Raw genomic sequence first — 17002 nt, 5'->3', positions numbered from 1 at the left:
TTCGCTCAAGACTGCAGAATCCTGCAGGCTACTACCACCTCCTGGCATGGAGAATTATTTCCTCTTATTTTCACAACAGCAATGTTTTCACAACAGCGCATGACAGCCAACTGTCTGTGGGGTGTGTACAAAGTATGCACACAGTGATTCTTTAACACATATACACCCAATGTCTGACCGACTGATCTCCCGACGTTAATCTGTATTCGTCAGGACAGTCAGTTTAATTTGTAGGGAGGTCGTGCTATATTTGCATTGATTGCAATTGGATACGTAACGATATATATACCAAATACTGGCACAAATTCAGTTGTTGAGATACATTTATGAAATTACAGTACCATCTCTCACACAAACACACACACACACACACACACACACACACACACACACACACACACACACACACACACACACACACACACACACACACACACACACACACACACACACACACACACACACACACACACACACACACACACAATATTCATAAACATTGGACCTTTGTTTAACAGTAAACAGTAAAACTTTGATAAAAGTAAAACATTTTGATGCCCTGTGGGCATTGTATCATTAAAGAATCTGGCTTATCTTTATGTGGAGAACAGTTTGAAGACACAGTGTAGCGAGTTTGGTGTCAATTGCACACAAAAAAATGTTGTAGGAGAAAGGTTTACCCACACTTGACCCCCCTGTTGAAGACCCCTGCTCTACAACAAATATCTTCGCTGAAACTACCAGATCTACAAGCTCCTAATGCATCGTAACCACTAGATCGGATAATTTCACCTGTTAGGACATGCCCCAATTATGATCGGCCGATTGTTCGCCTAACACTAGGGTTCAAGTGGTTAATTACTTTGACAGTTTTGGAGAAAACAGCTGTGTGAGCCTATGTATTAAGTAATCTGTGTGCCTTGGCTATTTCACTTGTTTCCTTGCATGATATTGACAATGGAAGAAGTTTACTCCAATTATGTCCCAGGACAAACAGACATATTGGTCGCCTAATAGCACAGTCTGAGTTTTCGCTTCTGTTTGTGGTTTGGAGGCATTGTGCTGATGTGTTTTTTGGATTAGTAAAATAAGGCCAATTACAATCAAAGCCTCCAAACATATTGAAACCAATGGATTTGAGATTAGCGGGGAGGATTTACCTTACGAAACCATCGCTTTTACATCTGTGTGCCATTTGATTGCCCGTAGTCTCCGTTCTTAATCTCAAAGCTGATTGTTTTCACCCCAACAAAACCATTTAGAAAAAAATACTTTTTAATCTTCCCTCCATGGCAGAGTCTGTCATTCGCAGACATAATCTGCCGAAATCTGATTGAGCTACATAATCCCTGGATGAGGAAATGTATCCCGTCCAGCCCCCAGCCCCCCCACGGCCCCCGGTCACAGTGGCTAGGTATGTCCCCTCCCCCTCCTCCTTCTCGCCCTCTAGCGTAGCTTCTCTACTGTATCCGAGTCTGCCCCCAGGGCCATGCAATATGGCACTTATGTTTTTTTAATTAATCAAAAGCTAAATCTCTCTCTCTGTCTCGGTCTGTCTGTGTGGTAACAGATCAACAAGGGGCTGATGGATGATGATGTGGTGATGATGATGTTGTTGTTGTGTTTGTTGGGCTGTTTTCACTTGTTGCTGCAGAGTAGCCCCTAATCCTCTGTTGTTTTCCTTTCCCTACAAGGAGGGGCTTCCTCGTTTCCTTCTGTCCGTCCTTCTTCCTTTATTTGCATTTTCTACATCAGTGGTTCAAACCTTTTAATTTCAAGGACCCCCATAACTTCTACACTCTCAATAGTTACAGACCTGTAAGGGTCTACTTAGAACCACCCTCAAGGAACCCTGAGGGTCCCTGGACCCCACTATACATCAAACATCCACGCATTTTCCCCTCCCTATAGGTTCACTCCTTTCCATCTTCCTTATCCTTCCTTTTCCCCCTCCCTCCTTCTCTCCCTCCCTCTTTCCTCCCTTGTTTAATTCCTCTGAGGTCAGTGCAGCTCTTTTCAACACTGACTCTGGGTCAGATTCCCCGCTCGGCAACGTATATAGCTGCAGCAACATACGTTGCGAGGAAACACTGAGCTGAGGTCAGATCAGCATCTATAGGGGGACCTTGGGGACCCCCCCCCCCCCCCCCGCCCCTCTGCACACTGCCGTTGGAAATGCAGTGACGTGGAATTGACTGACAAGCCGGGCGGTTAAAGGAATGAATGGAAGATCAATGACACATATCAACAGACACCTCCCAACTATAGCCCCCCCACCCCCCCTACACACACACACGTTTGTATTACTATACTTGTGAGGACGTCAATGTTTTGATGTACGTCATCTTCATACGTTTTTGCCATTGTTCAACACAGATCCTAAAGCCAAAAACAGCAGATCTACAACTTCACGCTGCAAAGCGCTCCAACACTTTAACCACTAAGCCTAACCTCTAAATGTCTTAATCTTAATCCTATAACATAACCACAACCTGGATCTTTTCCTAACTGTAAGCTTAATTCTATAAATACTTTTTAACCAACCATTTCCCTTATGAGGACTTGTGGGGACGTTTGGCCCTCACAAGTATAGTCACAGACAGACAGACAGACAGACAGACAGACAGACAGACAGACACACACAGGGGGGGGGGGGCTGAAGGGGCAGTTATCACTTGGAGTCTTATGCATATCAGTCCTGTTTTAGACACTGGATTCCTTTTCTCACATGTTCTCAACCACATGAACCTCTGGGCATAGCAAGCATAACCAATGTGTGTTTGAAGTCTATAAGTCTGTATAAGATTGCTGCTCTGCATGACCCAAGTTGTCAGTACGCGCTCAGACCACACCGGCCCAGAACAATAGGCCATCTGCGAGCAGGAACAATGATGATGTCACAATATTTGGGGGAGAGAGAGAGAGAGAGAGAGAGAGAGAGAGAGAGAGAGAGAGAGAGAGAGAGAGAGAGAGAGAGAGAGAGAGAGAGAGAGAGAGAGAGACACTGAAGTGGCATGGTGAGGGAGAGGAGAGTAGAGATAGATTGAAAAGGAGATTGAGAGAGATATGCATTCCCCATGGTGACACACACACACAGAGAGAGAGAGAGATTTTCTTTGCAAATATAAACTATTTATACTTTGTATGGTGGAGAAATTAGATCCTGCACTGCCCAAACACTGAACACACACACGCACGCACGCACGCACGCACGCACGCACGCACGCACGCACGCACGCACGCACGCACGCACGCACTAAACTTTCATACAAATAAAATAAATTGTCCACTAAGCAGATTAACAAAAGTTAGTCCAAAAGGGACGCTGATGCTTTATATAGGTTTTTTGTCCAGGTACTTCTCATATTACCCTTTATACGCTCAGAGCACTGGCATGTTGTAATGAACCTAGATGCCATGTTAAGTTCCTGCACTTTATCTCAGTGGTTCTCAACCTGTAGGTCGGGACCCAGGGGGGTCCCCAAATGGTTTTGGCGGGTCCCCAGGTGATTTGCTTAATGTGCAACATTGTTTTCTCACTCAACAGTAAACAAACCTAACATGCAGTGTACAGAGTATCTGCACATTTCTAAATTTAAGGACTTAATACCTTTTTAATACCTCTAAAAGAAACACAAAATAAGAACATTACTGTGTTAAAATAAATCAGCCAGCTATACTATAAATAATCAAACATTGGTCAAATGGTCAAATATTACCTGAGAAAGAGGCAATCTGCTATTTTCACAATATGTATCTGTTAGCTCATGCTCATTTGATTTAGCTATTTTGTCTCATCTGTTTAAGGAAATGGGTAGCTGATATATTGCACTTTTACCTTAGCGCTAGGTACACTCTTGGTTGCTTGTTTTTGCAGAAAATGCACTAAAGACTTCTGGTGATTAGTAGTTTTCGTTCCCTACCTACCTGTTGAATACACTTATTGTAAGTCGCTTTGGATAAAAGCGTCTGCTAAATGACTGTAATGTAATGTAATGTAATGTGGAACCGAGTCAAACTAAATGTAATGCCTTAACTCCTACAATTCCAAGTGCTTGTTAGGGTGGGGGGTCCCTTACCATATGTGTCCCCAGTTCAAATATGATGCTCATAGATGTCAAAATTTCCGTCTACTCTGAGTCTTATTGGTGGGCTATGGACAGTTCAGAAACCTGCCTAAGAAATCGATCGAGGTTAGCATGCTGAAATAGAAGACATTGTTCTTGCATTAATACAAAATAAAATAAATAGACACAAGTTTAAAATCTGCCTACCAATGATGAATCACAGGCAGGCAGGTTTCCGAACTGTCCACAGCCTTCCTCTGAGACAGAGTGAGAAATGGTTCCATCTTAAAATGAGAATTAGCAAAGACCAATTATATGAAGATAAAGTTGAAAATGGGTCCCTTTAATGGTCCATTTGGTTCCATATACACTCAGAGTTACAAACCTGTAGGGGTCTTTTTTATTCCTAACTATCATTTAGCTGGGGACCCCCTGGAACCCCCTCAAGGTCCCCTGGGGGACCCCAGACCCCACTTTGAGAACCATTGATTTATAGTAAGGTTAAACAAAGTAACTGTATATATGCACATGCAAGTAACACCAGAGGCAGCTCCACGAATCATGTTCAACCCAGATTTGGCTCAACAAAGGGAATGAACTCGTTCTCATGCTATTCATCAAAAATGTGGAATACCAAGGAGTAAAGGAGTGTAAAACCCTACTCGCTTTCAAAACTGCCCTGAAGATACACCTTCAGGAGGCTGCAATTCGAAAATGGCCCCTGTCTAAGTCTGAACCTACCCCCCCCCCCCCCCCACCCTCCCCGTTTTTTTCTTCTCTTGTACATATTTTTCACTCTTCATACCAGTAACCTGTAAGCTGATTGTATGACGTTCTGTATATAGAGCATCACAGTTCCCGCCCACTTCCTGGTTTTTCGTGGTGCCGGAAGGAAAAGCTCAATGCATTTTTCCCATTGACATTTCCAAAAATATTTATATCAATTAATTTAAGCCTCGAATCAAGCCATCCAGGGTCCTGGTGAATCATGACCATAACACGTTTTTTTCTGTGATTTATTTTATTTTATATTTAATGATATGATATACTATATTTAATAAATACCCTCTGTTTTGCCGTTTTCAAAAAAGTTTTTTCACAGAATCAAACGTTTTATGGTCACGATTCACCAGGACCCTGGATGGCTTGATTCGAGGCTTAAATTAATTGATATAAATATTTTTGGAAATGTCAATGGGAAAAATGCATTGAGCTTTTCCTTCCGGCACCACGAAAAACCAGGAAGTGGGCGGGAACTGCGATGCTCTATAGTAGTGTGTATATCTGTCTGTCTCTTATATGTCATCATGATTTGTGTGCATGGGGATCTCATCTTAAACAAGCTCAGTGCTTAATGAGTCTTCCAGTTTAGTAGAGCTTGTATTGTGAATTTGTACTTCCATGTACTGTTGTTCTCATGTCTTACTAAATAAAGTACATCAATCAATCAATCCAGTAGGCTACTCTCTCATACTTGACACATCTGAAAAACAGCCTACATAATTGGTAAGTGGACTAATTCCATTAAATAGGCTAAGAAAGAGAAATGAACACTGCACTGGATTTGGGGTTGTTGGGAGGGGGAGGGGGTTAATTGAATGTAATTGATTGGGGCGTTAATCTGGATGATATATCTGCTATAGGCTACTGTAGTAGGTTCATATCTGCTGGCCTGGGGGGGTTCTGGCCTGGGGCTGTTTACGGCTGGAGGGGAGATTTAAAAGAGATTAGCTGAGATATTTTGGAGCGTCCTACAAGTCCCATAACAACTCAGACTCAGAGCTCCCTGACTGTCTGGACAGGGAACAAGCACTCCAAAAATGTTTTTTTTTTTTACGGTCCTGGATTGAGGAGATATTATAGGCTAAATATAGTCTATGACAGTGGTTATCAAAGATTTACATTCTCAAGAATTTTAGGTTACATTTCTCTCAGAGTTAAGGAAGCGTCCATGTGGAACTTCCTCAACTCAAGGAGCCCTGAGGGTCAATGCCCCAGGACCCAACTAAGAACCAGTGGCCTATGATGAGAACGTCAGATGATTGCTTTGACAGGGAGGTGAAAGGGGGTTAACTATATTATGGTCACAATATGACATGCTTGATTTACAGCCCAACTAAATGCCAAGTTTAAACTAATATTCAATCTAGTCTGATGGCCTTTTGTTTTTTATTGTGAGTCAACAGGCTACCGTGTGCAAGTTATGGCCTTTCAAGCAAATATAAACTCAATATGACGCTCAAAGCTATAGTATAGGCCTAAAACTTATTTCCCAATAGGCCTGCATCTAATCCAAAATAATTGTCAATTTGGCTTACTGATGAGATGTGGTTGATTGAAGATCCATGTCCTGACCTGACCTCTGACATTGGGATGGGGAATGGATGGATCCTGACCTGAGTGTCAATTAACCACTGACTGATCCCAGCATCAGTATAGTTAGTAGGGAAAGCTTTTGCAGAAAATAGCACATTGCCCTGGGAGCTTGTTGATCAGCTATTTTCAGCAAAAGCTTTATCCCCACAATAACACAAAACAGAAAACACTAGTATTGAGCCCTGATGGACTCCAGTTACGCATATGGGGTTTAAGTGGTTAATGCAGGTAATATTACAAAATAAAGTTCGATGAGTAGCCTATAGGCCTGAATAAAACTCGTCCAAAACATAGATTTTTACAGTTTAAAAACAGGAAGAAAAACAACAACACAAGACTACGCGCACCTGAGTCAACCTCTGACGGCAGTGGTTGCGTCATTTCCTGTGGTCATTTCACTCAAATTTTCGATGTCTTCTAATTTAGTTGAAACCAAAAGACAAAAATGTTTCCACGGTCTGTCTCTGGCTATAGACCAATTATTTGTTTACCAACATTGAGACTGGACGCACAGGTGATTGTTTCATGCAATCAATTCCCAACATATTGTTTCGGGGTGTGCTGGTTTCAGTTCATTCAACCTCCTCTTGTGTGTTGGCTAGTGAGGCGCGTCCTAGCGAGACCTGACAGAATGGGTTTCATTTGGTGCCGGCTTGCGCGCGCATACTGGTTCTTATCAGTGACGTCGTCTGTTGGGGTCTTTCTACATTATTAGGTAGCCTGTAGGTTTTATGCAGGGAAAACACATTAATGTCCATAGGCGGCGGCCCATATGCGATTTCTCATAAGTGTAAATATTAATTAAAATTATCTTTCAAATAATATGGGCCACATGGCTTATAATGTAACAGTTTTAAATAACAACAACAACAATAATAATAATAATAATAATAATAATAATAATAATAATAATAATAATGATAATGATTCTTATTATGATAATAATAAAGCACTGTATGCACTGGCTAATCGATCTAAAGGCCTAATAACAACAAAAGGCCTAATAACAACTAATAACAAATGATCACACACACTTGCACTGTGGGATCAGTGGCCAGACATGAATTTGGGAAAAGCTTTTCGTCCTGTAATTTACAGCTAGCAACTGATTTCACCAATAATATTTCATATTTAATTGCATAATTGCATATTTTATGCATAAGAAATGCACACAGCCACACTCCGCACACATCCACACACACGCACGCACGGTCAAATAATTCTGGGACGGTGTGGCGCTGCTGTCTCACTGCTGTTGACATTGTCGCCATCGTGTGGTTAGAGAAGAGAACACATTTATATTCAGAGTTAATGGCTGCTTGCCTATATTTGATATGTTTATGATTTGGTCCAAACAGGACTCTTTATCCACTCCAGTATGTGAGGCACAACCTTATATTGGGCCAAAGATCTTCTAAATATTGTTTCCCCCTCAAGCATAAGAGCAGTTTAGTCTAACATTCTGAATTAAACATAATAGCTCAAATTGTTACCTGGGTTATATTAATAATAATACATTGAATGTATATAGCGCCTTTTATAAGTACTCAAAGACGCTTTAGATGTGTGTGGGGGCCAGGGGAGAGGAGAACAATAGAGAACAACTTTATTAGGAAAAAACTCTGATAAGAAATAATTATAATCAATACAACACTAAAAATAACAAGAGTTGAAATCAAAGTCAACTCAGAAAGGCGATTCTGAACAGGTGGGGTTTCAGGGCGGGTTTGAAGGTATAGTGGGGGCCTGTCGCCCCAGGTTCGGAGCCTGGTCTTGGGGACCTCCAGGAGGCCTGGTCTTGGGGACCTCCAGGAGGCCTGGTCTTGGGGACCTCCAGGAGGTCCAGCATCACTGGACCTGAGGGAACGGGTTGGAACGTGTGGCTCGAGGAGGTCAGAGAGGTAAGGGGGAGCCAGGTTGTGCAGTGTCTTTATGGCAGTGGTTCTCAACCTTTTCAGGCCGTGACCCCCCCCCCCCCCCCCCCAAATAATCATATTTAAATTGGGGACCCCGTACATACAGTACATAGGCCTATGTATGTATCTATGCATGAAGAATTTGTATGTTGAAAGTGGATAATTAGAGTGGAAAAGTTTTATTTTTGTTTGCTTGTTTTTTAATTCATTAATTCATTCAAGTCATTATTAGGAATTATTTTTCTTTAATTCTTTTGTGTCATCTTGGAGATTTCAAAATAAAGGAGCAAAATCAGTTGAAGGTAAATTTTTATTTTGTGTCGATCATAGGTAGGGACGTATAATCCCTTTCTATACAGTACAACAGTAGATCAGTGGAGCATGATAGACTAGTTCAACATAATCCCAAACAGTAAAAAAAAAGAAGAAAAAAAAACAATAAATAATTAAACTAATCAATAAATAACAATATACAGTAAATAGCATAAGTTAACCTAATACAAGTGTTTAAAACTCAGATATAGATTCATAAGTACTAATATTGTGCCTGCATGCTTTGTGAAACATCCTCAACCATTTTCTGTACCAACACAAGAGAGCAGTTTCAAGTAGAGGGGTTAATGCAGAATGACTAAATGACGCTACTTGACCAGAATTGAAGAAAGGCCCACACAGAAAAACCAAGGAAGTTAGGAAGCACTTTATAAAGACCACACACGCGCACGCACGCACGTACGTACGCACGTGCGCACACGCACACACATACATCATACACACACATATAAACATTCATTAATATAAATACAGTCATACACACAGTGTATCATCCATATCTGAATGAACACTGATACACACTCAGAAACTCACAAACAGACAGACACACACACACACACACACGTGTCACACGCTCACATGCTGAGTAATGGCTGACCAGGACTAAGACCCTGATTTTATGGACTACATTTCCCATCTCTTCCTGAGAGAAAAAAATAGAAAAACAGAAAAACAAACACAAAAAAAGAAAAGAAAAACACAGAGCCAGCTCAAGAAAGAACACAGTTCCAGCAGCATTCATCTCATGTATACTCGCCATCACAGCTCCCTGTCTTTGGCCCTCTATACAAGTTCACACCTAACATCAGAACTGAGAACTTTCCATCCTTTTCCAAAGACTGTGAGATTTTGATCGTCTTTTGTAAACATATATCTAGGGCAGAGCAATATATTCAATTGTCCAATTTTATAGAAATGTTTATAGATTATATTTATACACATTCATAGCGTATTATCCATATATATATCCATCTCTCTCTCTCTCTCTCTCTCTCTCTCTCTATATATATATATATATACATATATATATGTGTACTGTATATATAAACTGTATACACACACATAAACGTTTAAGTGATGTTAAATAAGCACAGACTGCCGACCAGCATTCTCAACTCTGAAAAGTTTGTGAAAATTTGATTTGGTGATGATAAAATCATAACTAAAGACAGCCAAATTCATCCCACAGTCTATGGGGGGGGGGGGGGGCACAGTGATTCAAACTAGTCCATTTTCTCAATCCTCCACTCAACACCCATGACAATTCCATACTCTGCTTTCCTGTTCCTTCCAAAAAACACAGACGGTTGTAGAATCCACTAAACGTTGCTACTGGAACAATAGAGATACAAAGCAAGGTTCAAACAACTTAGTCATCCTGAAGTTGTTATTTTTTATGGCCCCTTTCCATAATGGTGAGATAATGTCACAACAGCTATGGCTCACTATCATTGTCATCATCAATACATTATAATTATATCAGCATTTTCACTCTCATTGACTTTGTCATCCTCATTTAAACAGAGGTATCCAGATCCCATACAAAGTTAACACACACACACACACACACACGCGCACACGCACACACGCGCACACACGCACACACGCACACACACACACACACACACACACACACACACACACACACACACACACACACACACACACACACACACACACACACACACACACACACACACACACAAAAGGAATGTACAATATATATTTTTCCAATAAAACACGTCATCAAAGAATAGTCTCCAATAGTCAATGATTGTTTATATTAACACTCTCCGGTTGTCTCATAGATCCTTATTGTTGACGTCCCAGAGGCTGTTGTCCAGAGAAAGGAATGGCAGTTGAGAGTCCCCAGGCTAAATGAAGTGGGCATTGCACTGTCTGACTATCAGTGATATCTCCAGCGGTGCAGTGGTCAGATGATCTTTACATGGTTGTAGGCCACAAACAATTTAGATTCAGTGGTTCTCAAGATGTTCTGAATCAGGAGCCCCTCTTGAAAATCTGACCACTCAAGCACTATAAATGTTATTTTATCATTAAAACATGAATGTTTTGCTAATTGTTTGGGGTCCTCACAGCGCACCAGTGGCACCCTGCTGCCCACAGATTGAGAATCACTGATTTAGATAAGGGGAAGCTAGTGTTGTTTATCTGCTCCATAGGGCTGTGATGTCACAGAGAGGGGTAACACTGTTTGAGTAGAACTAATGTGTATGTCGTTTTGTCAGTGATAAACAGGTTTGCTTTCACAAAAACACTTCTTGGACGTAAGATCACTCCACCGACTGCAGTGTGCTCTGAAACCTTACGGAAATGAGACCCAGAATGAGAAACTCGGCGTCTTTCCGAGTTGCAAAGTTCTAGTCTTCTAATGCAGTGGTTCACAACCTCTGTCCTAAGGGAGCCCATGTACTGCACAGGTTTCTATCCTATCAGGTGACCCAGGTTTATAGTTCCTGATTGGACAGCAGAATGACATGGACACCATACAAATGCACTTAACCTCTTAAACCCTCTATATAACCCTCTATAAACTCGTTCTTGGTTGACAAGGGGGTCGGCTGTCTGCTCTGTACTTGATCTTCTCCTTTTCCCCTCTACACCAAATCTCTAAAATAGCCGATGTACAATATCACAATGTATCGCATTGCGATGTGTTGTGAGCTTGTAGATTGGCCATTTTTGGCACTTGTTTCCCCCAGAATAGGGACGCTAGGGTTCAAGTGGTTAACTTCAAAGTGGAATAGAAAACCAGCAGTGAGGTAAAGTTCCCGAGGACTGAGGATAAGAACCACTGGTCTAGGGACCCATCAGTGACGGGCCCCAGCTTTTGCATTGCAAGGCATCATTTTACAAAGTTAACAGCAATGGATCAATGGTGATATTGTTGAGGGTTGAGATTGTTTTGAGGAGAGCCAGCCATTTGCTGCTGAATCGTCAAGGCATCAGACACCGTGTTTCTCTTGAAGGTATTTCATGTTCTGGGATCAGTCAAACACAGAGTAGCCTGAGGCTACGAGCTCAATCCATGGTCTTGAAGGGCGGACCCAAACACAGCCGCCTGGATTTGTGCGTGGCTTCCTATTGATTCACCAATCTATGTCCCCGCCTCCCCTCCCCTCCCCCCCTCGGCCTGTGCACGGAACACGCTGACGTCACCAAATTTAGAGCGACGCCCCTCTGCACTCTGATTGGTAGGGAGATAACAAGGTCCAAGACCATCGTTCGTGCATCGCTCCCCCAGGCTTTTCTTTTTTGTAACAAAAAAAAATGCATGGGTTTCCGAGGCTAAACACAGAGTGGTGCTAAAGCAATCCCATGTCCAGCACCGTCTGGAGTGGATTCTCTCATAAAGAGTTTGGGTTGGTTTGGCTTGGATGAAATGTTACTCGTTCCCTAACCAAACCACAGTACTTCCTAATTGCACATCTTACACCTGGATAAAAGAGAAACTCGTACTAAGATTGATCTGGGAATTCCAGTCCAGAAAGACATACACGAAGTCGCCCTCCGTTTCCTTTTACCTGACAGTGAGGAGTTTCACTGGGAGTATACGACGCATGAAGAGGAACATGCTATTCCATCTAGTTTCTTTCCCTGCTCAACAGGCACCCTGACCAACCTGTAGGAATCTATAGTGCAACGACTGAGACGGCCCAGAACTGCCCGGCTTCCCTTCCATGAGCACGGCCAATTGTTGTTTGTTATGGATTCGATTCGAACCTCTAGTCTCTGCAGTTGTTGGCAGGAACTTTACCCCTTTACCACTGAAGGTCTTTCTGTGTAGAAACTGACTCAAGAAGGTCACAGAAGTTAAATTCTACTTCAATCAAAGTCAATTCTAACACAATTCTGGGCAGTCTGTCTGCTCCCTCTTGCTTGACTTTCTTTACTTTACTACCTATATAATTAAACAATCTTGAAAGAAAACTGACAGGAGTTTCATACTTAATTTCTTCCATGATATAGGCCAATTCTGTGCATTTGAACTTGCGTCAAAGCTAAAGGAATGCACTGCACGCTAAGTACCACACTGTGTGTTGTACGCAATCCCAGTCCGATCGTACCGTCTGGTGAATATTGCTTATGCATAAATGTACCCTGTTTCTCAGCCGAATCACTCTTAGCCCCTGAGGAAAGAGTGACACCGTAAGGTAGAAAGTACTAACCAAGCAAGGGAGAAAACCCAGGTGATCCATGCTTAGGCTTGGTGAATATACAAGTATCCAAAGAAACTCATTCCCAAACATTATTTAGACATCAACCTTCGAATGTGGCTTATTTTCTTTCTTTTTTTTGTAACATCAACATTGTTATAATTTCTAGGTCAACGCTGTGGAATCCCCATGATGGCTTCCTATATTACAGTTAGAAGTGATCAAAATCCGTCCATCCTCCTCTTCAAAGAGGAATCACCAGATAGAGAAAGAGCTGAATAATCTGTGCAGGGATCATCTTCCACAAAAAGAAGGACGGGGAGGGAGGGAGGGGGTGAAGCAGAGGAAGATAGAAGAGAAGAGACGGTACCCATCTCTCATGGGGGAAACGGAAAAACAAGAGAGAGACTGTTTTTATATTATAGCCTGCATCTATCCTGCAGTGTTCATATGGCCACAAGACCTGAAGAAATGCCTGGTGTGTGTGCGTGTGTGCGCGTGCGTGTGTGTGTTTGTGTGTGCACGCACGTGTGCGTGTGTGTGCTTGTGTGGTGTGTGTGTGTGTGTGTGTGTCGATAAGCCCTCTGTCCACATGCGTGCTCGGCTGGCTGGCTGGCTGGCAGGCTCTCATAGCCTCGTCTGAGCCTCGGGTATGTAGATCTCGATGCTGTCGGCGCTTTCCGTCGCCGAGTTTTGCCGCACGGACGCCGCGCGCTTGGCGGCCATCAGACGCTTGCGCGCTTCTTGCCGCTGCTTCTCGGAGCTCTCCAGAGACCAGTCCCTGGCCAACGGAGGGTGGTGGTGGGGGACCTTAGGGGGTTTCTTTGGCACCGGGGGCGGGAGACGCCTCTCCTGGTTGAGGGTCGGATGGTTAGGGAAGGGGAAGGGGAGGGAGTGAGGGGGAAGAGCGTTTCAGGAAAAACACAGACAGAGTGGGTGTTTGTGGATGTGTGTGGTTCGGTTCATTACTGTATAGTATAGTATATTTGCCATTTTAATTGATGGCATTGATGCAGGAGTAGAGGTTTTTTGGATTCTTCCAGTAGCGCATGCGTACATGTCACGTACTGCACATGTGTATGAGTGTGTGTTAAAGGAGAATTCCGGACAAATTAAGTGTTATCTTTCATGTCTCGTTACTCACCTAGCGACGTAAAAAGTGGCGTTCTTTTTTTCCATATATTCCCCTGTCGTCATTTTTTAAACACCCTCCGTTGTTATAATGGGAGCGAGTGGGTTAGTGAAGTTCGTCTATTATAACCGACGCAATGTTATTTTTTTCTCTACTACGATTCATTGTAGAGTCTCATGATAGTCAAACATGCGCTGAAAATTCCTGCGAGCCTGCCGTTAATGGCAAACGATTTAACACTGGTTGCTTGTTTCCAGAATCTGGCAACACGAGTTGCCAGGTTCTGGAAAGAAACAAGCATCCAGTGTTAAATCGTTCGCCATTAACGGCAGGCTCGCAGGAATTTTCAGCGCATGTTTGACTATCATGAGACTCTACAATGAATCGTAGTAGAGAAAAAAATAACATTGCGTCGGTTATAATAGACGAACTTCACTAACCCACTCGCTCCCATTATAACAACGGAGGGTGTTTAAAAAATGACGACAGGGGAATATATGGAAAAAAAGAACGCCACTTTTTACGTCGCTAGGTGAGTAACGAGACATGAAAGATAACACTTAATTTGTCCGGAATTCTCCTTTAAGAGGAAGAGTCCACGTAAAATATATTTAGTAGTTCTTAGCGTGCATATACATGTGCTTTCATGTGCGTATTACAGCTACTATGTGACTTTATTAAATATCAAGAGTGCAGTTTAAAGTGGAGATCAGGGGAGGTGAGAACACTCCAGAACACTGACAGACCACATTCTGACCGGTCTGTTTTCACACAACCACAAATCAACTTTTTCAACGTTTTTGAACAGAACAGAGAAAAAAAACGCACATGGCGAGACAACAGCGGAGGAAACGACGGTAGGGAGGGAGGTAGGAAGGAAGGAAGGATGGATGGATGGATGGAAGGAACAGACAGATGGAAGGACAGACAAACAGCGCAATGTGTCTATGATGGCCCCGAGTTGTCGAGGGCCCTGTGTTGCTGTTTGGTGCGTGGCTGATTGCATGGGGCCCTCACTGTCGAACACAGGAAAACAGCACAAGACCACAAGAAAGACAACAAAGACAGACAGATAAAGCACATGAGGAAGCCGTCAGAAAAATTCACAACAATGCGCAGCCATGTCGGAGATCCACTGTTGAGTGAGCCTAAAGCCTGATTTATACTTTGTACAAGCTTACAGTATACCGAGTGCCGCGCTACGAGCTTGTAGATCAGCTATTTATTTATTTTTATCGTGAAGATGTGAGCAAAACTTTGAGTATATATGTTTTTAAAGCAATTTTTTTCCCACTCAAATCTTTGCTTCTGGGGATTCTAGAAATGTCTTCTAAATCCTAACAGTTAAAAAAGAAACGTATGTTGCTTTAATATCAGTGGTTCTCAAACCTTTTTCCAAAATGATAATGTATTTGTCTGCGCCCCCATCTCAAAATATTTTGTTCCAAGGACCCCCAGAAGCAAAGATTTGAGTTAAAAATGTATATCTATTCAAAGATTCGCACACATTTTCACGATTCTTTTTCAAAAATAGCAAATCTACAAGCTCATAGCGTGGCAACCGTTGCGTCACATTTCTACTTACTTACACCATTGTATGGCTAAGTATAAATCAGGCTTAATAGAGTTACAGGCAGAAAACAACAAAATACTGTATATAGTTTAAAATACATTATGTGTAAAACAAAGCCTAATATTGTGCTGCACTGCAGTTTTGCGAAACCCACATTTCAAGTGTCTCCAGCTAGTCACTTTCATCTACCATTTGTGACTAAAGTGAATTTAATTGTTCAAATCAGTCTTTCATGTAAAGAGCAAGTGATCCAAATATTTTGTACACACTAATACATGCTTTGTATATTATATGGTATCAAAAGGGCAAAAGTGCATCCATTTGCGTATACACTGAAAGCTTTTAAGAGGGAAATAAACAGGCCTAAAGCAAACGGTAAACACAGATGATGCAGCAATCACTTTCGAGCCAATAAGCAGAACTGGATTTCAGTTAAAGCAGGAGACGCATCTCAAAAAACGTCCTCGTGGAAGTGTAATAAATCAAAATGTAATTAATCTAAAATTGGTGTCAAATTGGTATTTGACACCAATTTTATTCGACAAATGTTTTGCCTAGATCTCAAGCAGTGGCATGGCAGCAGTAAATGCTCGTTAATTTACTAATATTACTAGTAGACAGCATGACACAACAGAATTATTCTCTGGGACTTGTCTAGATATGGATATTTCACAGTGATAGAACTTTGTTTGCAGGTCTTGTTCAGGCATTAACGAGTAACTAAGCCACCGGCACTGGCATCTTGTTACCGTTAGCTCGCTCTACTGTACTGCCTTGTTTATCAGAAATGGCTTCGGAATCTTACTTTTGGGAACTATAGAAGCTTCTTCAAAATTCAACATACCACATTAAAAAAACACTGAAAAGAAACGAGAGGCCTTAACTAACGTCCATAAGTATATCATGCACAGTATACATCTGCTGCTATGCTCACACACACCTTTATATCTTATCTCAGGTACCATGTGTAAATATGAAGACAACTTGTTTTTTAGTTCTCTTGTTTGATCTCCTTTCCCCCTAGCTGCCCCCCCCCTCCTCTTTCTTTTTTTCAATGGAAATAACGATACAATGGGAACTATGCACGAAAACTAATTTCACCCACTTTTTTTTTTACTTCTGTAAACCATGTGATGTGACAATAAAGATGATTCTGATTCTGAGGTATGCCACATTCCTCTTATCAATTAAGAATTCCCCATCATCTCTCTAGAACTGCACTATCCATCTTTTGAATTGGAAAGGGGGGAACAAGTAAACCTGGAGGTTCGTGGTTGAAGAATTCACTCTGGTTGAATGTTTGTACCACAGACAAAAGCAATGTGTTGCCAGACAGAGTTAGAACAACAGCAATGCTTGATCGGTCATGCAGATGAAAACAACATCTTTGAGTAAGATCACTCGACATGAAGGACTTATTATGTGTA

General features: G+C 42.0%; 1 protein-coding gene across 1 annotated transcript in view; it reads right to left on the bottom strand.

The window, feature by feature from the left end:
- Window positions 1–13497: 13497 nt before the first annotated feature.
- dlgap1a (discs, large homolog-associated protein 1a) overlaps window positions 13498–17002 on the bottom strand; it is a gene marked incomplete at both ends in the record, with an annotated part of 71896 nt that continues 68391 nt past the window's right edge. The window contains one exon of the mRNA XM_080440035.1: window positions 13498–13722. Within this exon, the coding sequence (XP_080296161.1) occupies window positions 13498–13722 (225 nt within the window). The remainder of the gene's footprint in view (window positions 13723–17002) is intronic.

Source organism: Gymnoscopelus braueri (assembly GCF_963280865.1).
Source record: "Gymnoscopelus braueri genome assembly, chromosome: 10".
NCBI lineage: Eukaryota > Metazoa > Chordata > Actinopteri > Myctophiformes > Myctophidae > Gymnoscopelus > Gymnoscopelus braueri.
Note: the sequence above shows the minus strand (reverse complement) of the source record. Positions and strands in the feature narration are given on the sequence as shown.